At 36.3% G+C, this 25,104-nt stretch overlaps 1 protein-coding gene across 1 annotated transcript in view; it reads right to left on the bottom strand.

The window, feature by feature from the left end:
• Window positions 1–12,435, bottom strand: part of LOC580325 (neprilysin-1) — a 39,097-nt gene extending 26,662 nt beyond the window's left edge. Inside the window, exon 1 of the mRNA XM_030986616.1 lies at window positions 11,166–12,435. Within this exon, the coding sequence (XP_030842476.1) occupies window positions 11,166–11,394 (229 nt within the window). The 5' untranslated portion in view covers window positions 11,395–12,435. The remainder of the gene's footprint in view (window positions 1–11,165) is intronic.
• Window positions 12,436–25,104: the final 12,669 nt, after the last annotated feature.

Here is a 25,104-nt window from a genome sequence, read left to right as displayed (position 1 = left end):
AATCCAAAATCTCAACAGTTTTTTGAGCATCCAATCGTTTTCACTTGATTTCATTGAGCATAAACATCTTATTTTTGGAGGTGAAGGAGGACGCATGTGAAGCAAGGCGATGGATTTAGCGCAACCTTTGGAGAAATAGAGGGAAGGTATTATTCAGAATCGGCGGGGTATTATTGTTGTAATAAAATTAATAACAATAGAAATACAGCGTTATAAAGCATGGACAGATTTTAAGGCGTAAGGATTTTTTTTTGTTTGTGATACGAACTACACTGTATATGTCCGTTGTTGTCTGATTTATGTTAGAGGTTTTGAAATTAATATGTAACTAAAAGTCGAAAACTATTTTCTAAATATATACGTGTACTTTCCACATATATCATTACCTTATGTAGAGTAATAATAACAATTGATAAAGCAGAGGAAATATACACAGGATGGAAAAGGAAAACTTGAAATTTTTACTCTTATTATGCCTCTTTTTTCAGGACAGATAAGATATCACTTAGAACCGTTTACGCGTTTCCTTTTCTCCAACCATGACTACTCGGGTCTCGGGGCACGGACGAGACTGATAATCGAAGGGAGAATATTAAAAAAAAAGTTTGTCTTGCAAGTATACAAACTGCCATAGGAGGTACACAGAACATCGCCTAGCTAGGTATTAAAACAAAACATGTTAGCAATATATCTTTGAGGGTTAAAGTCTTGAATAATTCAGACCAAATGAAATTGTTTCATTCCCCCATCATGCCAAGATCACCAACAATTTCCACTGGGACACGGGTGACATAATTTGTTAGGGATCGTAGTTGTCGGATATTGTTCTTCCTGTGATGATGGTGTTCCATACTTCCCTTGGGAAATTTGCATTCTCTCAAACGTAACAAGAGAAATCTCATTTCAGAAGACATTGATCGATTTTTGATTGTCAATTTACGTTTCCAATTTGTTTCATAGATCACCCTTTAGTGGTTAAAACGTATCACAGGGTCCGGACGTGATAGAGGTTTGTTATTTTTATATCATTAGGTATTAGATGCCGGAAGATTCGTATTGCAGATGAGCTTAGAAATTGAAGGAAAGGGGTTTAGGATTGTATAGCCAAACTATGGAAATTTGGTCATCTATAATACTTGCTTCATTTGTCAAATGCCCACGATCTTAAAATCGCGTAAAGTTATCTCATTTGATGGAGTAACTTAGAATGTATCGCATCGATTTGCTTGTATTACCCATTGCATTTCATTGATATAAGAATCTATTGCAATATTGTACCAATGTACGGTTTTTGCTTACATCGTTAAAAAGTGAGACTATACAAATTTAGATAGTATTAAATAATTAGTAAGCAAGCTAAAAGAACCATTAAGTAAGTAAAGGCATCTGTCTAAGCTGCCTCAAAAATGCTTTGACCAATATGTTTCGTTTATGAATATCTTCCCTTGTTTTTGGTTATATATTTTAAATTGTCAAATCGTTGTCCGTTATGTCTTTGTCCATAGAATGAAAAACATTTTGAATTGCTATTGTTTACTAAACCTCGAATAAGCTCCTTCCCAGTCATCCATCTCCATCCTATCTTCATCCTCCTAAAGAATGGTAATGATTAGTTTCTTCTCTTTTAACGCGCTAACACGAACCCACCCATGTCAGCACGCCCCCACACCCACACCCATCTAATTATACCAACTTCTATTCCCTTCGCTCCGTCCCACTCAAGCTCCTGCTCCTTTTTACTCCCTCTCTCTCTTTCGTTCCTATAAATATTGCTTTCAATTGAATTATATTTCTTTATTTCTTTCTTTGTCTCTCAATCAATCACCTCCTGACCATAATGGATCCCTGACATAAAGTTTTCAGACATGGAGAAATGACTCTCTGGTGTCGCCATAGTTCTCATGTTTATTCTCCCAGCGTATCTCATGCCAAAGCTAATCGTTTCCAGAATCCTTCATCATCATTACCAATACAGATTCAGATGGTGTTATGCAAATTCAATAACAAAATGGGAACTTCCCCCTTTAGAAAATATGACCGAGGGACTAGTCGTTTCACATATTGTGCACGAATCTTCACTTTATTAACAACCGTTTCATCTCAATTTGATTGACATTAATCATAGCACTAACAATCCAGAAGCAGGACAAAATTCTTTTCGAAAGAAATAAAAAATATTTAAATTGTTAAGTCAGTATGTAACTAATTTATTTCAATGTACATTTGAAAATCCGGAAGCGGGACATTAAAGAGAAAAAAAAATCACTTTCCTGAGTCAATGTTTATCTAAAGTCGCTCAATGCTGCGGGGTATTAATTCATTCAAAATGCTGGCGAAATATTTTGATGATTTAATCTTCTCTTATATCAGTTCTAACTTGACTCCTAGGGGCCTTACTGGCATCAGATAAGTCTGCAACTTTTGACCCGACTTTAATGATGAACGATGGCATGATTGCTTATAATGTGTTCAACTTACTCTTTTTGATTATCCGAATTATCGCTAAACATCATATCATATATAAAGTAATAAACACCGTAAGTCATAAGGGATAATGACAGTGTTTGAATAGTTCAGACGTGAATTCTTCAATTACGAAATATCTTATATACATGTATATATTTTAAAGGTAAAGACCAGTATTGGAAACGCCCCAATTTCAAAAAATGAAATGGAAGCTCTCATTACCAATCATGTGAAAGAATATGTTTTGACTAATACATGATGATAAAAAATTTGCCGGGAAACCGCCTACTAATTCATACATTTGGTAAATTTGTTTATCTCATGGTCTGTGAGAGATATAGGGTTGTCCCATAAACATCTTTTTGTGTATAGTGCTTGTAACTTTACGAAGAATCGGCCAAATTTCTTATCATTTTGTTGATTCCAGAACCTTGCAGATGCTAGATGTTAGGTGATCAACCTTTTCTGATCGATTCCACGTTTCTTTCACAATGCAATCGCATGACCATAACTGGTCTTTACCTTTAATTAGTACTATAATAGCCATGTATAAACAATATCGTTTTCTTATTAATCAATATTTCTTTCACCGAGCATTCATTAACTGTTATGATTTGTAACCGTATACCACGAGAAATGTGACCGTCTTTCAATCAACTTTTTAGAGTATTATAGTAAATACGAGTCATCGAATACTTTTGCCTTCTCATTCTCAGCAAAAGATATGATAGTAGCTTACTTTGTTATAAATACTATTGAACTTCCACTGTATTCGATATAAAGGAATATCCAATTTCTCTGTAGCCGTTCATTTGAATGTTAATGCCAAAAAGCATTGGGGTAAGGGTTAGGGTTATCAGCTTGGGTTCTATGTAATCTACATCTGTACCTTATTTGGTTTATGAATATATATTTCTATTTACCTCTTTACCATTTCTATTTACCATGGAAATGATTAATTAATTTTGATCTCAAGTTTCAAAAATAGATATCAGTACTAATATCATGAATGCATATAGGCAAAGTTGTATAATATTTGTAATATACTAAGATTTACCTCGAGAAAATGTTAAATTTAATGTATATAAACATGATAAACATTATACGAAAACTACACTAATATCAGAGAATATTAAGAAACATAAATGCCTAAATGATAGTGATGGTCTTACATTCAATAATATGATACATTCGCAGCTATTAATGATAATTTTTGTTAATAAAAACGAAATATAATTTGTGTCTAGACCTTTCATTAGATAAGAATATTTGAAGGGCACACGACGAAATTCGCGAAATTAAAATTTTCCCTAACCATCTGCTTCCGAAATGAAAATTACATGCTTCAATTGATATTAGAAAACTAGGTATGGCTTAAAGAGGATAGCTAATTTTGTGACTCTTAAACAAAAATCAAATATTATATTACTAAAAGCTCTGGTAGGCGGTAGTGTCCTTTCGCAAGTCATTATTTGTATTCCCCATATTTGGCCTACTACTTGTATATAAATTCGGGATAAGTAAACATTAAGTGCCTGGAGAGTAATCAGTGACAGGAACATGCGGTGTTTATAAATCCACAATTATCTTTAATGCCATTATTGCTATACTAATACCATACTTATCTATATTAATATTATTGGCAGTAGTATTAGTAGTCAGTGGCGTAGATCCTTACTTAATACATATTGCTCAGGGGATGATCTATTCATTCACCCCCCCCCCCCAACAATAGGCACTATCTATGCCACGGGCAGTAGTAGTAGTAGTCGTGTAATCTTTGTAATAGATCTCAATATATATTCATCCAAGTTTAACACATGGTGTACCACAAGGTTCTATCCTAGGTCCTCTACTCTTTTTAATTTACTTTAATGATCTTACACATTATTCTAAAACGACATTGTTACTATTATTTCTATTATTTGTGACAAGTTCACAAGCACAAATCGGCACCTTCAGTTAAATCACCTTCCTGCTTTTTCACACGGCCAAAAAAAAAAAAAAAAAAAAAAAAATGATTTTTTTTTTTTTTTTTTTTTTTTTTTTTTTATTTTTTTAATAAATCGTTTAACCGAAAACCGTCCGGTTTTGATAGGCGGTTAAACGGAATTGGAGATATCCGTGATGTTACAGCACTAGTCGTGTTAATGTCATTATTATTACCATCATAAGTATATTTATGTCATTAGTATTGGTTGTGTTGATGATGACACGAATCGGCATTATTATCATAAATCCGCTCTACAAAGAACACTTATTCATGTAAAAACACCAAGATATATCTTTGCAAAAAAAATCCGTTGGAATAAGTTGAATGATTTGCTGACAATGTCTAGTTTGGATGCTTTAAAAGAAACTAAATGTTAAAGGTAATACAAAGTGTTGGTATGGGGTCATGAAATTGGTTCAAATGAACATATTGGACGCATATGCGGTCCTACAATATTCAGAGATCGTTGTCGCGGTTGAAATCGAGTCTAAGTTGTGAAATTGTAAATAATAAACTCTTTATGTTGTATAGCTCCTTCTCAAGGTCAAGATATTTATTAAGCTATAAAACAATGTTTATTGACTAAAATCTACCGATTAGTTGTTCCCGTTCGGAAATTATATATCACAACTACATATTCAGACATTTTCAGGGTCGCAGCTACCATTGTACGAAATTGAAATTTATCAAAATTTACCGGGAGCACCGGTAAATTTTCATATTCAATTTTTCTTTAAAGCAGAAGTAGTTTAGGGGCTAAATTTTCCAGTGCTTATAATACATCCACAGGGACATCCAAATATATCAAAATTGTAAAGAATCACCATCCACCCAATTTTCACACTTTCCCAAAACTTTGTATTACCTTTAACTTTACATACAACTAAAAAGGGTATTGAATGTGCCATCGACCCTAGAAAATTGTCATTAAGGTTATTTGCTTTAAAAAGATGAGCTAGGACCTGCAACTCCAACAACACCAATATATACAAACCCTATACAAGTTCATTAATTTTCTTCTTCTTTATTGATGGTGTACAATGAGTGATTTCAAGTTGGGTGTTAGTGTTAAGAGCAGTCAAGAGCTCTTAAATCGAGCTAAAAAAATTGCTGGTGAAATTAAGAGCCCGATACCGATTTCAAAATCGATAGCTTAACACCAGCAGTGACGTCACCATAGACTTGATTTCACGACGATGGTTTGAAAATAGTACATCAAAACTAAAGATGTCATAAAAAGTATAGAATAAATTTACACCCATTTCTCTGGTCTTATAAATAAAAGACTAATTTTACACAAAAGAATATATGATTTACCTTGATCGTCAGACAATAAATTGGCGTCGTTCGTGCGTTGACTGTTGTGCGGGTACAACACTAACACCGAACTGAAAATCAACATTTGCTTAATCCCTAGGGGCTAGTGATAGTGAATAGGAAATGTGTACGTAGACGACAATTTTGCAAAATCGATAACACTTGCTACCGGAAGTTGACAATATTCAGAGGTCAAAGCCAATAACACCAGTTGATTTCCATTTCGGTGTTTAGGCTGGTGTTAGTGTTTATTAAACACCCAGCTTGAAATCACTCAATGGCTACTCCAGGGTCTCAGAAAGTTGGGGGTATGTCTGAAAATTCTCTTAGCCAACGAGCAAAATTATATATTATAAAGCGTCATGATAATCCATACATTAATATGAGCAAAATGATTTATACCTGATGAGTGTGTACCAGCAGTACAGATGTGCAAGCCTTGATATAGCTAAAAGGGGTGATACTTGTGTCCAGTGACCCCCCCCCCCCCCTCCCCTCCCCCACCCATGCCTCCTGTATACTACGTACCATTGTACGGACGCCACGGGGGAAGAGTCTGGCTCTATTAAACGTCCGTTCTAAGGGTTTTGTAATTTTCATCTCTTTCACTCGTTTTGTATGGATGGCCCATGCACTGATTACTTCAAATAGGAGTGGGCGGATCTGCTCATTTTATATCAATGATTGGTTTCCTTAATATGACGGCCCTCCAGTATTCGTGCCTATTTTGGTGAAAAATCGATTGTCGACTATAAAAAGTGTATGAATTCACCTGTCATTTATTCACGACCAAAGTGGCAATAGACGCCTACTCATCCACGACAACGTCCCAGCATAGCCCCGTTCACGAATTCATACATGGTTTTTCACAGTTTGTTTATATTGTGTATGAATACACAATAATGAAGTTTATATTTCATCCGAATTGGATATAGAAAGTTGCCTTAAATCATGTCTTACGAGTGTCATGCACTTAGTGTGCAATGGCAGACTACAGGCTAAAATTGTAAAACGATATGCAGTCAGGGCGTTTCGATTCTGCAGAGGCACTTGCACATACCTGGTCAATGCAAAGCACATATTACCAGATCCCAGACATAATATATAATATGGAGTGAGGTTATGAATTATTCATTCACCTCCCCCCTTCCATATCTTCACCTACCAGGGAAAAATAACGCATTGTTGCAGTTCAGCCGGGATAATCCATCACCTTAGGCCTAATGGCAATGAATCTGAGCGTTTTTCATCGTTGCTCGAGTTAAATGCTGCCTACAGCGTGCGAGGGGTTAAATACATTTCCTTTATAATAGCCCACCTGTATCGTTGCTATGGGTGCTGTTTTACAGCAAAAATATCAAATAATCATCACCCATTGTGATCCAAAGAGATTAAAGTGTTTAGGTGGCCTCTGGCTCACATTTTCAATTTCATATCAGCTAAAAATATCACAACGATTTTGTTTTTCTTAGAGTTAACAGAACAAACATGTGTAGTAAGGTTTCTGATAGGCATTCACTAAAATATAAAAAGGGCTAGCAAAATATGTACATTGTTGGTGAACAAAATTGCTTTGCAGCTCTCATTGCATGCTCATATGTATTCTGTATGGAAACATTATCACTAATGTTGTGACTAGTGACCTATCGTCATGTCAGCACTGGTAGGAGTTATTGATGTATCACAAAGTAGAAACATCTAGCTAATCTATCCCCCTAAATTGTGGAGCGCCAGGGGTGTCAAATCTGACAGACATGAGCGCTATCCAAAACCTCCATTATATAATTATTAAAGATAAACTTGAGTTCTGGTAATGCGATTGCATTGTGAAAGAAAAGGTGTGGAATGGATCAGAAAAGGTGATCATATAGCATGTTAGTAATGGTGTGTAATGCAAGGTTCTGGAGTCGTCAAAATCATCATAAATTTGGCAGAGTCTTGGTAAAGTAACAATCACTTACACAGAAAGATGTATATGGGACAACACACATGGTGTCGGGGCTAGTACTACCCTGATTTCTTTATCTTTCTATGCTCATTACTCAGCCAGTATACATTTTCTTCCAAAATTGTTTGGCACATGACATTTATTTGTATCTTGAACATTCAGTGTAAGTTTCGTTAGATTCTGTGAGAATTCATTTTTTTTTTACCAGAACTCAAGTTTATCTTTAATATCATTAAATGTGCTCGATATGTAACGTCTCTTGTCACTTCAATTAAGTCAATTGTGGCAAAGTGGAATTTAATATTAAACGTTCGTCTTTTTTAGATATACATGGCTAAGATTCCACTAGATGCATAAATCAAGGATATTGGCGTTAGTAAAGACATCGCTCCACCACCCCACCCCTTTCTTCCCTCTCTGTATTTCTCTACCCCTCTCTTTCTCTCTCTCTCTATTTAAAAGAGGTAATGTCTGATGCAAGGCATAGCCTACATGTAAAAGCAAATTTATGAAATTGCAATTCATTTTTGGCTACCATTTCTAGAAATTTCCATTCGACAGTTTTACATTGAACGCTTCAAACTAGCACGCTTATAACGAACATGTATACTACACCAGACATTAGTTCAATCAGAGATGATCTTAAAATAACTTGAATGAACATGTTTCAATACAATTTTCATCAAAAAAGTTAATGCATTTACCATCAACCTATCCAGTCAAAACAATGTCAGATAGGAGGGTATGCGTGAGCAGGGGAGATCGTAATAAACTTGACACACTTAAAATAGTCATCCTAATACTTTTCGTCATGATATACTGAGAAAATTGCGCGCCATCTTTACAAATATAAAATCGCATCTAGATAAGAATATAATCCTTGCTCTAGGCAACATTACTAATATTTTTAAAGGTTGATGCAATGTGTTTGTGTATTTATAAGATGAGATATCAAGCACCGTTTTTATTATTATTATTATTATTTTACTACTAGAATTATTTAAACGACTTTCCTTATCAAATCTTCAAAGAAACCTGAACTTCCCTTTTGTATTGTCTCCTTTGTTCATCCTCTGAATATGGGAAGGATTGTCCACCTACGCCTTCGTTTGTGATGAAATAGAGACCAACTTTGTGCCTTGTCAAATCTTCCGCCAAGGCCGTGCTGATGACGTTCACTTTTGTTTGACCCAAATTCGTCTAAACACCCAAAATACCAGCTCCCTTTCAAAACGGCGCATGTGCTACGGCTCAACAAAAACATCTGAAATGCTTTGAAATACTACACTGATAAGGTTTAGCCAGACGTAATCAAGGAAAGAATGTAGAACACCCATTATTCAAGCCGTGGGAAAAAAGATGGTTTTGAAATTTTCAATGCAAAAGTAGAGTTTAACCGTATGTACTATTCCTTGTCTGCCGATCTACATAAGGAGGTAGACATGTATAAAAGAAAAGTATTCAGATGTATAGTGACGCTTCTTCCCCAAAGCGAGATAATAGGGACTTTTAGATTTGCGTGGACTGATACGTGTGACGTCCATTGAAGGCAGTGCATTACAAGGACGTCGATCGTAGCGTAGACGTATTGTCTTCGTGCGAATCTAAAAGTTCCTATTACAAGCACCTCTAATACGATTACTTCAACAGTTCTTACAATATAATTATTCGTATTAGTATATCGGACAAGCCCCGAGAGTCTCTTGGGTTTTCACTTATAACCTAATCATGTTTATTATGCGTACATACTTTTAATATGTTTTCTAATAGATCTTTGTAAGCACGACAAATTTTAATATACTGACACAGCTAGGACAAACTAATGCTTGGGGTTATGTTCCTGCGTGTAAAAATATATCGTCTTGAGTAGGTTCAGATGATATGCCTTTACTAACTGATGACATGATGATTGATGATGATTTGAATAATGTTAATGATACTGATTTCTTAATCCAAAAGACAAAAATTACGAAGGCCCAAAGATAGAGTTTTTAAACTTTAAGATGATGCATTATTAAGGGTACACATTGTAGGATGACACTATTATTCGAAACTAATGTGAACCATTGCATCATTGACAGTGAACGTGAACGTGAATGTGAATAAGCAAATTTAATACCGCTGAAATGGGAAGTAATATATCATAACTATTGATTTCATATACATATATATATATATTTATATTAAGGCACTCGTGTATTACACTGGGCGTCCATCTATAGACACAAAATGCATTGTCAGTAGGCGTGGTAGTAGTCAAAGTGATCCTAAATAATAATGATTATCTTCATTATAACAGTAATGATTGTTCTCTTTTACCCAAAGTAGCCTCATTAACTTCATTCTGATGGGGCTGCAATTATGATGATACCGCAAGTTCGTTGTTCCTTTTATTTACACCTAGGTCGAGAGCGCCAAATTTGGGGAAACACCTCGGCAAAGGATGTAGACGACGAACAAGGTTTGCACCCAGGACATCTCGTATGTCAGTCAGTAGCCTTCACCAGTATGCAAGGGTTTTCCTCATACAGTTCACCTGTTAAATTTGTTTCCATCCCTCCCAATCTCTCGTGTTGTCTCTCTTACTCTTGTTGGCATATAACCAAGCTCCCTCTCTCTCTCTCTTTATATATATTTCTATCTTCCTCTCTCTTTCTCAGCCCCACCCCCTCTCTCTCTCTCTTTCTCTCTCTCTCTCTCTCTTTGTTATCGTTTTATTCATCGTTCTTTATGAATTTCTTTGCAGTAGCTCTTGTTCATTCTTCCAAAGAAAAAAATGTCGAGAAAAACAAATTACGATTAAGCTCATAAAACTGATTGAATGCAACATTATCCCTTTGTCATCGTTTTTCTCATCGATATTGCTGAATTTCTTTGCAGTAGCTCTTGTTCACTCCTCAAAAGTAGAAATGTCGAGAAAAAATATTACGACTATTCATCAAACTGATTGAATACAACATTATATGCCATTCACTCTTGAAATATTTCCGACCGAGGCCAAAAATTGTAAATAAGTGAAAGAATGAATAAAAGCATGTTTCAGATGCCATTGCGTACCACATCCATCAGCACAATATTACCAACCTCAATGCATTCATTGTATCACCTCATGTACTAGCAGTTTAAAATGTGGCAGTAATGGATTTTCCCCGAGACATGTCCGAATAGTGTCTTATATTATGTGAATATTGGCACAGATTGAATTGTATCCATTCAGTGTGCTGTGAATCCAAATACAAAGAAGTCATGATTATTAACTGAAAGCTTTGATAGCTGTGTAAGATCTCCCGGAAGATGCTCGATTCTACTATTTGCAAAAACTGTTTAAGGAAATGTTTCGTATTAATACAATACATGTTGCATTACACAGGATAAAGCAAATAATATATATATATCACAAACCTCCATTTAAAACATTTTTTAAAATTCATTTAATCTTACCTTTCCTGCTCTTGGTTACCAGAACAATGATGAGAAGAAGAACGAAGAGAAGAACGATGAAGAGAAGGAAGATTAGGAATTTTTCAAGGGTGGTACGCCTTTTCACACACTTCACACCATGAGCTCTTATGGATGCAGGTTTCCCTCTCGAGTTTGTGCTGTTGGCTGTCTTCTTCCCAGGCTCCTCCACCGCTACAGACATGTACTCTGTTTCCTTTTCATCGCCCATTTTTCCACCCAGGTAAGGTTTCTAATTCAGAGATGTAGTTACAGATATGCCGTAGACCTTGCAAGGTGTTCAGCCAACGTCGAGAAGCGGTGAGAGAGCAAAGGCGAGCAATAATAGTCCTATTTACTCCACGTGCTCGAGTGTTTGGTTATGTATGCGATTTGCTCTTCAACCCTTCAGCTATACCATACATACACACACACACACTGGCATGTGCATTCTCACGCTCGCGCACAGTCGTTGGGTTGAGTTGTCAAATCGCGCTCCCTTCAACTCCGCCGCGAGGGGTAGAATAGAGTGATAAGACTGGCGGTGGTTAATGATGCTTCAAAGCTTTAAATGACTCCTCCGAGCTGTGGCTCAACATCAGATTACTTCATGATCTACTAAAGACGACGGAGACCCCTGTCCCAGGGTACGATAGTTTTTTTTCTTCTTCGCCGACGGGCCCAAGATTCAACTCAAAGTGAATAATAATACCACATTTCTATCTCGCGTTTTTTTCATTTTGTCAGGTTTGGTCTCCTTCGGCGTGAAATGTAACACTGTACGTGCTTTACGTTTGTTTCATTTTCTCTCTGTATCACGAAGCCGTCTCGGTAATTTTGACGAGAAAAGGAAAAAAATCATCAACTCCTTTTCACTCTGCTCGCATGGCGTAAAATTTGACTTCTATATTGAGGTGAGTAAATTCAATAAATAGAAATGTAGGTAGCTACCATTTGTATGGAACGAAGAGGTATAGCAACCACACATAAGAGCCAAAATGTAGTATTGTATTCTATTTATGGAATATCAAACGTACAATACTCACGACGATCGCAATCCTTCTAAAATTGTGGTTTAACAAATGAAGCTGAATGTGACGTGAAATGTGTAGATTCGCAGGGTTTAACTTGCACGGAAACTGTGGTTTTCTTCACCCCATACTTGAACGAGTTTGAATCTCTTCTATTTTACACGTCTACTGGAGCGATAAATTAAAGAACAGCTATATAAGTACGCTCTCGGAGAGCGCTGGGGAAAGAATGCCGAATCCAGTCAGTGAACAGCAGTATTTTAGCAGCGTGTGAATGAAGGAGTGTTTGTTTTCAGTGAGACGAGGGGGGAGGGGTCTACTTTCTATCCACTCATGGGTATACACTACGATGAGGTACAAGACCCTGGGGAATCGATACCAGTCAAGCGAGTGATCGAAAGGTGAACTGTAGATCGAGACTACTGCTATACACTTCTTACACTCATTCTTCGGTCATGTGCGTGAAATCCCTCGTTTATATACTGTACTATGGATTCAGAAATTCGGACGATGTCGCCTTTTTCAGCTCGGTTACTCTTTCCTCCCTCGCCTTTTAAAATTATTTCCACCTAGATTGATCTCGAGCTATCACTTTGATGCAATGAGTTAATGCCACCGTGAGATAGTATTGAATTACACGGCAGGACCTTGGGCTAAATCGCCATTAATGTTTCATTACTAATTGCAAAGATGACGTTAGTATCCTCATCAGCATAGTTGGAGATCAGAAAATTGATGGAGTTTTGTAATAGGATATATTCATGATGATTTAACTTTATCTTCCATCGCACCACAACACACACACACAAACATCACAAGAATCTATATGTATATATATAAATATATGTGTGTGTGTGGGGGGGGGGTTAGGGTGTGCGTGTGTCTGCTTGTAAAGGCTACAACAAACGCGCTTTTTATAAGTGTTTTATAATTGATGTACTCAGTTCCCATACGTACTAAGATTTACGTTTGTTTGGAGCCAAAGGGGCGTAAAGTACTTTAACACAGGGTTAACGCCCTTCTAGCTCCGAATGGATTATTTGTTTAAGTTTAACCCCAAATAGTGTACCTCCACAAAACAGGTTAAACCATTTCTAGAAGACTGTTTATTCGAATAGGAACTATTTATTTTGTACAGTTAACAGTGGTTAAAGGCGGAATAGCTTTAATGTTAGAATATGGCGTTGTTGGACATAAACAATAAATGGATGGTACCTTGCCCCTCATCCATGCACCTCTACCTCTCTCACTCTTCCCCCTTCTCTCTCTATCTATCTCTCTCTCTCTCTCTCTCTTTCTCTCTCATTTGACTACATATTATCCCCACATGCATTTAATGTTGATGGAATGTGATGGGGTGGGAATGCGGAGGCTACCAACATTCAAAGTGGCGTCGAACTTGAAAAGAACACGAGGCGGCTCAAGTTAAACATTCGTTAAGGGAATGCAAGGGTGGGGAAAGGGATCTTCAACTTGAAAGACAGATCTAGACAGAGGCGAAGCTTCAGGATGCACATGGAAAGGTCCCCTACCCCCCCTCCCCTCCAACAGAAAACACCCACACAAAACATAAACCAAAAACATGAGACAAAGAATAGGACAAGGAGGAAAAAATAAAAGAGGATACGTCTCCCTCCAGCACCCTCCCCTGATCAGTGTCTTGTAAATACGAATTTAATTTTCACAGTATTACAAAACGGTCCCCCCCCCCCATCACCCCTGATCTCAGTGACCCTCAATAGACGGACTCACGCCACGCCACTGTATGGAGGGGTGTACAAGTAGGTGACATATGAAACGCGAGTAGCTTTCGTTTCCGTTCCTACTCTCTTTCCTGTTTTTTTTCTTATCTTCTTCTGTCTCTGTTTTCGTTCGATTGGTCGACCAGAGAGCCTGTCAGATGAATCCAGGAAATGAAGAAGATGGGGCGGAAACGTGGTCCTTGACAAACGCATCATTATGGCAAACTCTAACGACATTATACGAGAAAAGAAGCACTTCATCCGTGACAAATTAAGTTGTCCTTCTAAGCGGATATATGCACACACGCACACACGCACACTCCACGCACACATAATAGATACTGGGAATCTACTGGGATGTTGGCGACTGGTCTTAGCATGTGTGCATAATTCTAGGTCGCATTTTTTTACGAGAAGAGGAAGTGAGGCCTACATTCGGTTTATCTTCATATTGAACCATGTCAAATAACTAATGAAAGATAGATTTGATAGACTCTCCGTTTTGACATTTTGTAGTATATCACTTGGTACATTCGCATTTGAATACATCGTCGCTGTCAGCGATGGGTATATATTCGTTGTTGCGTTTGATATAAGCTTAATTTGATAATTGATCTTTTTAAAGATTGCAACTGTGTCACATGGTTGTCTGAGATGCTATTAAATTATCCATTCTAAAGAGTGATCATAATACGACCACAAATGCATTTGGGTAATTAGCTCATGGGTTATTCAATATGCTTTCGTACATTATCTAAAAGTCATATTCGGATTTAATCCGTTAGACTTCACTGTCTTTTTCGAATATGTTTATAGGCGTTGGACGGCAATTGGCATATCTGCCTTACGTTATACTTCGAAAGTCTGTCGACCACGTTTTCCGATATCTATTTTCATTCTAGGAGGTCTAGGGCTCTCGAGAGCATCGGGTACAATTGCCTCATGCCGTTGGTACTTGGAAATTATCCATTACAAATAGAAAAACATCTGAACAACCTCCACACAAACAACCTGTCTGTTCAGAGCTAGAAGGGTGTTCATTCTGTGTTAGTGTATAGGGGGTTTAATAACGCCCTTCTGGTTCCAAACAGATCATTGTTAAACACCACAACTAGCTACTAGCAATATGGTAAAATCTCTCGGATAAGTACTTGACGATGGGAACATCTGTTGACGGGTGATACGTCGGGTAGCAGTATATTTATTGTTGTCTGGGTGTTGATTTTCCACTTATACGGGAATAATGTTCGGGTTGTTATGGCGTTTCTGAAGAGGAAAGGTGGGTGTCGTACAAGTTTAGTTTCCTGAATCTTCTCCAAAAAAAGCGTTTTTTTTTTTTTTCTTCAAACGGAGATAATATTGATATTTGCCGAAAATGGGAACCTACACGCACACACACACATACACACAAACTAACACCTGTCGCGATACCCTTGGATTCCACTCGTGATTTTTGCCTCTTTAAAAAAGAAATCCAGCAAATTTATTGCGATTTGAATGGAATACATGTCACACTTTATATTTATATATATATATATCGAGAAAATGTAAAATGGGGGAAAAAGAATAATGAGGAAAATATATTGTGACAATGCATTTAATTCTTCTATGAAAGGCTATAATTCTTGATATTTTTCGCTCCGACTATTGCTTTGCATCTTTATTATCATCATCATGTATATAGGCTAGAAAATGCTAACTTGCATGCCGTGTACACGTTTCTGTCAACCTTGCGAGAGAAAAATATCCCCTTTAAATCCACATGTGTGCCTAAGATATCACATCACTCTCTCAATCTCTCTCTCTCTCTCTCTCCCTTTCTCCCTCTATTTCTCTCTCTCTCTCCCTCTTTCTATCTCTTTCTCTCGCTTTATCTCTCTATTCCTCTCTCTTTCTCTCTCTTCCCCTCTCTCTCTCTCTTTCTCTTTCTCTCTCTAGGTCTCACTTTCTCTTCATGACTGACACGCAAGACTTAAGAGCAACAATTTTCTTGTAAATTGAATTTGTGACTTTCCTGACTTAATAACTTCCCAGCGAACAATGAGGGTCTGTCTGGACGTTGAGTACACATTCAAAATCAGGACTTCCATAATGGAGGAATCGCGAAGCATTTTTCCGCGTATACAAAATGTAAGTCAGAGCTGGACAGGAGCCATCGTGAGGTGATATTGATGTACATATACAGGTCTCCGTGTTCCGATAGAGCTGTGAGTACTTCGAAGTGCTCTTCAAATATTGACTGGGCTTCCTGGAGGGTTTGTCTCGCTCTTAGGTCATCATTCGATCTTCTGTTACATGTCGGAGAATCGAAAGGAGAAAAAGAATGTCGACCTGAGAGTTAAGATGAAATCATGTCTTTAAAGGTGAAGTTTGGCTTCAGACATGTGAGAAGGTCTAAGAATGAAAGAAATATCGTCCCAGATTACGTAATAATTGAATCTTTACTAAACATTTCCTCTTGAAAATGTTAACCCGAATTCATTGTCCAGTGTCTTATCGAGAACATGTAGTTTTCGATCCATCTATCTCTCTAGAACATTCCATCACAGTCGTTCTTACCCAAAAAGAAATATATATTAACATTTTTACAAAAATACCTATTTTCTACGAAAGATTAAATATAAAGAAAAATTGTTAAGAAAGATGAAGATAAATTAAAGTGGGGGGGGGGGGGGGGGACAGAGCCACATATAGAGAGATCGAGAATGACATGAAATTATAAACATTTATATTGGGAGACAGAGAGTGAGAGAGAAGGAGAGAAAAGTGTAAACGAGTTGGATGGAGGGAGAGAAAGCGAAGTACTCAGACTTAGTTTGCTGAGCAATGCTGAGTCGGAACAAGATATAGTTGGATATATGGATTAACGAGCTTTGTTTCAGGACATTTACATGTTTATATATATATATATATATATATATATATATATATATATACAGATATATAGCTTATTTATTTTAAGGAAAATGTCCCATGTGTTATACGTGTAACCGAGCAAGACTGTGACGGAGGAGAAGGGGGGGGGGTAGAGAGTGTGAAGCACTGCACTGAGTAGGAGCACTATATGGGTTGATAGATGGATAAACCACTAATTATTTCAGAACATATTCATGTATATTTAGTATACTCTATATTAGGTAAATGTCAGGGTGTTTTGGTAATACATCTTATGTCTTAACATTCTAAAGGTTTTCTGTTGTTTTCGCGTACAACCTGACCAAACCTCGTACTTCATAATTATCAATTTCCCGAGGGCCTTCCCTACTCCTCCTCATATTCCTTGAGAAACATGACGACGAAATTGTTTATTATGCTGGCTGATTTCACTTAAGAAGACTTGTCTTGCTCACTAATATACCTTGACTGACCTTTCTTTAAAGAACAAAGGGAAGCATGCGGACAACCTTTAAATGTCACCCTCTTCGCTGCCCACGATAACTCGTTACGAAAATTACCTGGTATTTGTAAATATCATGGGGTTTCGGCACTTTTTAGAAAATGAAAAATGACCTATTTAAAGGGCGTCTTGGCTGTAATTTGAGGTCCTGTTTTCATTTTAGTTGTGTCTAATCGACCGGCGTCGGCAGAAAAAAGTTTTCAACAGAGTTAGACATTCTCATTTTCCTTATCCATACTCTAAAAGTCGCAACATCTTGGGCTCGGAGTATCAGACTAACCAACTTAAAGGTAAAGATCAGTTTTGGAAACGCCCTCCTCTCAAAAAATGAAATGGAAGCTCTTATTACCAATCATGTGAAAGAATATGTTTTGACTAATACGTGACCTATTACTGACACGTATTTGAAGTAAGTCAAATACGTGATGATACAAATTTTGCCGAGAAACCGCATACTAATTGATATATTTGGTAAATCGTTATATCTATTTGGACCTGGTAGATATCGCGCACGTGTCGCGCAAGTTTCGCGTAGTCCCATATACATTTTTCTGTGTACAGTGCTTGTAACTTTACCAATATAAATAAGGTGATCTTTGGAAAGGTGGCGGATGAGGCAGATGTTTTCTTAAACGTTTTTTCAATCTAGGCATCATGCTATTTATTGCTTTTTTTGCCCCTCCTCCCTCCCCCCCCCCCCCCCCCCCCCCCCCCCATTATCCTGGAACCACCTTTAGGTTATGCCCTCAGCGAAAAGTAACTGATCTGCAGCATAATCAAATAAAGCAGCATTACATGTATTGGCCTTAAACATATTTTTGAAATTTAAGGAGCGCGCAATTAGTATTATTGGGGGGGGGGGGGCTGATTCATAAATGCCTAGTTCAGAAATGAAGCGGTAAGCCGCGGTGGGTTTTATTTTGCATGGTGACGTAAGTGTAATACGCTTCACATTTCTGTATCGAATTACACAGAGCCAGGTGAATAAGCTTTTAACCATTGTTGCGGGCATTTGCCTTTTCATTTACAACTATTTGTTTGCGGTAGTTTACCGCGTCATAAATTATAAAGACCAGACTTAATGATGCAGTTTTTGTCGTGTCTTGCCATGCATGCCTTACATGCGGAGGAGAACGTGGAAAAGGGGGATGTTGAATGCACATGTCTGAATGCACATGTCAGAATGCACATGTCAGAATCCACACCTTGTTGGTTTCATAGGTTATAGGTCTCTCAGCCTGCCGATCTCGTCGACATTCGGTCTCATAAGCAGTCGGTTTCGTAAGCATTGAAACTCATAAGCCATCTGACTCGTAGGTTATCGGTCTCGTAGACCGTTTAGCACTGCTAAAACTTCGCCTGTTATGTTTTTCAATCCATCCAACAATTAAATACTAATCAATAACCCGTTTGTTACGATAATACAAAGTACTTCCTTTTTTCGTTTGAATCCCCTCCCCTATGTTTAATACTTCTTGAAAGAATACACATAATGTTTTTCATGAGTTTATTTGATTATGGGTGATTTGAATAAATAAGTGACATTTCACAGATTTTAAATACAGGTGAAAATTCTTTCTTCATTCATCATGTTTTCAAATTCAAAATACAGTCGGTTACCTATCTTTGTCAATATGGTTGTTATCCTAGCTGTTTTAATAAACGTTATCTTCATTGTTCAGACGAGCATAAAGACACACGTTTTCAGGGAATCGGGTGACCCCACATGCCCCCATCCTCACTGGGCCGTTCCCAAAAATCGTTCCCATGAAAAATCGGCCTGTGTCACGCATTTAACTGGTTTGCTGCCATAGTCCGCGTGTGTTTAGGCGAGCGGCAATACCGTGATAAGGGGCATTCACACTGCTAGCTAAAAATCCCGGGCTTTTTCTCACGTTCCGGAATTTTGTGGAAAGTTGCTAGATGAAACACGACGGAAAACCAGGATCAAGAAGCCAGCCTCTGTAGAGTAGTCCTTAAAACTACAGCCGAAATTGCAATGGTTTTTTCAATGTAAATGCTCGATCTCAAAACACCGGTGAATTATTCCGGTTATTGCTCAGGTGACTCTCCTCACTTATATGCTATCGCATGCAGAGCGGCGAAAAGTCGCACATGCGCACCACCGAGTTAGCAAACACCGATATCATTTTTTCCTGGATTTTTCTAATTCTTTAAATGGTAGTTCCCCCCAAACAAGATGCTTTTCATTTTTTTTCTTCCGATCTTTTCTATTTTCATTTTCCCCAATGTAAATGAGCCTGTACATGACGTCGAGCTACCCTGTTTACATAGTACTGTCACTCAACTTGAAGTCATGTGGATACGCTTGTTGACACAAAGCACATAATATTATGATGTGTGTTTTGATGGTAGTAGGTGAACCACGGTGCATTGCATGCACATGAACATCTTAAAGATCAAGTTGTGTTCTGATTATTTCACTGCATTGTGAGAGCATCTGTCTATAGAAGCTATTGAGAGCAGTTGATGATTTAAATAATTTACATTTTAAACATAAAAGACTTTGTTTATTACGTATTTCTGGAAATCATCAAATGATAGGAAGTCGCCAAATCTTGCATTTAAGGCTACTAGGCATCACTGAGAGAAGCACCTGACACAAATATAGATAAAGGGGAATATACACACATATACGTACATGTCTTCAATTGGAATACAAAGATACATTTCTTCTATAATACGATGCCACAATGAAAGAATAGAATGCGAAAGCTCAAAAAGAAATTCTCTTTCACCTTTATAACTCACCCATCTTTTTGATGGTTATATCAAAATGAAAGTCCAAATGGAAATTTGACTTTTTTCTTACTACTAACACCAATATCAAATGATACTGTCAAGTTTTTATTTCATGTAAGTCGGACTATAATACCGTATATATTAAGACTAAGTGCAATGTTCGTGTCATCACATTGTTCAGAGACATGTATTCATCAAAATTGCGAATTCGGAATTTCCACATTTACTGAATATTTCGGAAAAGGTATTCAGACTGACGTGAAAAGAAAGAAGAAGAAAAAAAAGCAAGTATATTGCATATATTTGGTTAACATATGCAGAGGTGGATGCAGGATAATCATAAAATGATGAGGGGTGCCGAAATGATTGAAAAACAGTGGAAGTTTCCAAAGTTGGTAGCGTTATGGCGCGTAACATCTGCCTACGTTTATTTTTACCTAAAATATTTTTAGTTAAATTGAGACCACGGTACTATTGTGCCCAAATCAAAACAGCTTATAGCCAAGACAGGTAAAAGGATATTGTTATTAAATTGAAACGCTTTCCTTCAATATATCTGTCACGCTTCAGGGCGACTACATACGGACCTTTAAAATAATCACAGTCTTAACAGGGAATATATTGTATTGTAATACCTAGTCACTGGTTGTTATTTATGTCTGTTTTCGTTTATGTTATCATCATTATCATTATAAGAAGTAGTAGAAGTAGTTTAGTAGTAGTATTGTTATTAGTATTTTTATCATCACCATTATCGACGCTGTTGTTGGTGTTGTTGTTATTTATGTCATTATTATTATCATTTTTATAATTTGTATTATTATTATTATCATCATCATTACCATTATCATTATTGTTAATCGACATAACGGTTGTTGTACGGAAGAAAAATTGTTTTGATGAACGACTCAGGATAGTTTTCAGCGCAGGTCATTCAGGAGAGACGAAGTTCCCCTTCCCATATATCCATAAATAGGTCTCCCTGCCCTTTCCACGTGGTCTAAGCAGGAAATCGTAGGAGGATAAATTGTGTCTTTAACATTACAATTACCTTTTAGCTCATTTTGTTCTTCACTGGGGTGGACTAAATCGCTTGCGGTCTGCACCTGGTTCACGGGCCTCCATGTAAGAAACGATGTCTCAGGGTGCCGAAAAACAAGTTTGAAATGCAAAAAACAAAACAAAACAAAACAAATACAAAATAAATCATATAACTGATGATGGATGGGAATCGAAGAGCGAACGACTAAAAGGAAGTCGTCACGAGATGGCAGCAAAGTATGTCCATTCATTTTTCATCATCAATTTGCTTTTAAACATGCCAAGTTCATCGATATATACCAGTGACGCCGTATACAGAATTAATGATTCACGTTGTGAAATATATGACGTGATATTAGATTATAATAAGGGGCAGGGTAAGGAATGTTTAATTGTTGCTGTTGTTGTCGCTGAAGGTACTGTTGTTGTTGTTGACGTGGTTGTTAGTCATGGTTATAATAATAGTAGTAGTAGTAGTAGTAGTAGTAGTAGTAGTAGTAGTAGTAGTAGTAGAAGTAGTATTAGTAGTAGTAGTAGTAGAAGTAGTAGAAGTAGTAGTAGTAGTAGTAGTAGTAGTAGGGTAGTAGTAGTAGTAGTAGTAGTAGTAGTAGTAGTAGTAGTAGTAGTAGTAGTAGTATTAGTAGAAGAAGTAGTGGTAGTAGTAGAAGTAGTAGTAGTAGTAGTAGTAGTAGTAGTAGTAGAAGTAGTAGTAGTAGTAGTAGTAGTAGTAGTAGTAGTAGTAGTAGTAGTAGTAGAAGTAGTAGTAGGATGGTGCAAGTATGTTGATGTTATTGTTGCAGTTCTGTTAATACAGTTCTTGACTATTGGTAATAGCAGAATCATGCCAATCGTCTGATTATAACAATAGTGCTGCTCTTGCAAATGGCGATAGTGATATGTTGAAATTCCGATGTGTAAATAATGATCGCATTACTACCAGAGGTAATCCTAGTGATATAAATGATTGATAAATACTAGTAATGTATAACATGTATACATGCTGTTGTAGCAGAGATATCTTCAGAGTCTAATTCTCTTTAATAATAATAATAATGATGGTGGCTTCGTATATAGCGCACATGTCCGTCACATATTTGGAAGGAGACGGTTAGTACATACACCCTGCTCTCCTTCACTCCATTTCACACACCCCGAGCGCACACATTAACACACGCACACCCACCTTTACAATCGCGCACACATGCATTCCGTTAAACACTTGAAGCTATACAACAGGTAACAAAATGGATGCAGTATCTATGTGTTAGCATTGTTTTTATTTATGTTTTCCAATGATAAGCTTCATTTATATTGCGCACAAATAGACTCCAGAGCATGCTCAATGTACCTATACAGTATTATCATAACTATGACGTTAGCCAAGCTGCACAATGACGCAGTGAACAATTGAGGGAATTACCTCCTAGCAAATATCTATACCATACACACATATGAATACTCAACTTAGGTTTGTGAGTGTCAAATTCGTGAGTGCTGATGCTTGGACTCGCACCGATAAAATATTTTGTGACTTATCCACTAGACCATGACACTTCTACAACTTGTCTTTACCTACACTGAAGACTTCACTGTCAAAATTGGTATTGTATTATGATGACCAGACATGCATATGAAACAGCTCCCTCATGTGGCTAGGTTCTTGTATTTCCTCCGATTTTCCATCCTTCTGTTTCCCTCGAGACAAATGAATACAATTTAATCTCATAATATCAAGAAGATATAATGCAGAGAACGCTACTTATTTAACTGCGAATTCAATTTATTTTCATCCGCGTCATAAACCCTTAGTTTCACTGGTATCTATAAACGGCAAAAGGACACGTTTGATCAAATATTGCTGAGTGTAAATGAAATACTGCTTCCTTAGCCCGTATGTGCTTGTGTGAAGAAGTAGAAGAAAACAATTCTTCGGCATCTTAGGCCTATTCTGAATTATTTGCCTTTTTTCAAACCGTTGCTATTAATCTACTCATGCTCAATTGAATGCAATCCACATATTTGGAAATCAAGCATGTACTTTAGTTGTGCATAATCGAACAGACTTGGACGGACTAACACTGACTTAAAATATTGATGATATGTACCAACAGATCAACGATAGAAGATTGAGATAATACTAATCCTACAATACTACTAATACATGTCTCATGGATTTTCCCAAATCAATTTAGTTTTGGATAGTAAATGATGGTTCGGAAAGAGAGATACAAGAATCGCGCCGCCGCATGTCTGAACAATGAACGTTTTGATTTCGTTGTATTCGGTTTCCAGTAGGATTTTATTAGTTAATATTTGTTTAAACCATACTACTGTTCTAAACACAATCGCATAGACTTTCAAAAACTATTAAATTTTATTTGTCACAGATTACATATGGTACAACAAAACAAAGATAAATCACTTGTATATATATATATATATATATATACATATATATATATATATATATAAATCCAATAATTCTTACTTATTCTTGTAGACAACGTTTGCCACAAAGCATAATTGTGTAATATTGACTTAAAGGTAAAGACCAGTAATGGTCATGCGATTGCATTGTGAAAGAAACGTTGTGGAATCGATCAGAAAAGGTTGATCATCTAGCATCTAGCATCTGCAAGGTTCTGGAATCATCAAAATGATAAGAAATTTGGCCCATTCTTCATAAAGTTACAAGCACTATACACAGAAAGATGTATATGGGACTACCCTATCTCTCTCACACGACCATGAGAGAAATAAATTTACCAAATATATGAATTAGTAGGCGGTTTCCCGGCAAATTTTTTATCATCATGTATTAGTCAAAACATATTCTTTCACATGATTGGTAATGAGAGCTTCCATTTCATTTTTTGAAATTGGGGCGTTACCAATACTGGTCTTTACCTTTAAGGTAAATATATTTGATTTACTCATGTTTTCGTTTTTTTCTCTTTTCCTCAAGCGAGGTTTTTTATTTCTTACATAATTTCAATACATTTATATATTAAATATTTAATGATTCAATGAAAAAATGTATTGGCTAAACATTAATGTATATTAAGCAATTCTTCCTGCTAAGTATTATTTTCTGTGTTAACACGTTCATGACTTGAAATTAAACTTAGCAACGACTTGAATTTAAAAAACAAAGCATGCGGGTGAATAACGGAACCATTGACAATCTTTTTAACGTAATATTTATAAATTGCATATTGCGCATAATTAGAATTATATTTAGGAAATTATATTTCTTGTTTCCTATGTCCTTACCTACAACTAATTTATTTTGATTTATTTGTAACTCTAATACGAATAGGTAACTATGAAATGACGTAATATTTTTCTAAACATAATCACATCCTTGCAATACAACAAAAAAGTAAAACGTTAAATCGACTTTTTTCACTAGTGTTGCATAAATTATTATCCATAATTTTCCATTTATATACATTTTCTTTTCATTCATTTTCTTTTTATGCAATAATCCTGTAAATCATTTTAAAATTAAATTGTTTAACTCTGTTGTTACGAATTTGCTTTAATTTAAATGAAAATACATTCTTTCAAACAAAGTCATAATACAAATCTAGAAAGGAATTACAAAAATGAATTAAATTGTGATTTCTTGATTTCTTCAGTATTAACAAACGATAGTTATCTTTCAATTTCATCACCAACAAAACACTTACTTTTTCCCCTGTTTCCATTTCTATAAGATTCGAAATCTCACATTTATCTTCAAAATCATTGAAATCACTTTATCTATCTATATTATACAATTTACATACAAATTTACATAATTATAGCTACAAATACAATACTATACTTACAGAAATATTCTTTTACATGAATGTGAAACAATAAGAAAAAGTAGTGATGATAATAATAATAATAATAATAATAACTTTTTGAAGTTTTGAAGTTTTATTTATTCCACATTTTACATAGAAAAACAGTTTATATTC

The sequence above is a fragment of the Strongylocentrotus purpuratus genome, unplaced genomic scaffold, assembly GCF_000002235.5.
Source record: "Strongylocentrotus purpuratus isolate Spur 01 unplaced genomic scaffold, Spur_5.0 spur5_scaffold_16, whole genome shotgun sequence".
In the NCBI taxonomy this organism is placed as follows: domain Eukaryota; kingdom Metazoa; phylum Echinodermata; class Echinoidea; order Camarodonta; family Strongylocentrotidae; genus Strongylocentrotus; species Strongylocentrotus purpuratus.
The sequence above is the reverse complement of the archived record's forward strand: the minus strand, read 5'-3'. Positions and strand labels throughout refer to the sequence as shown.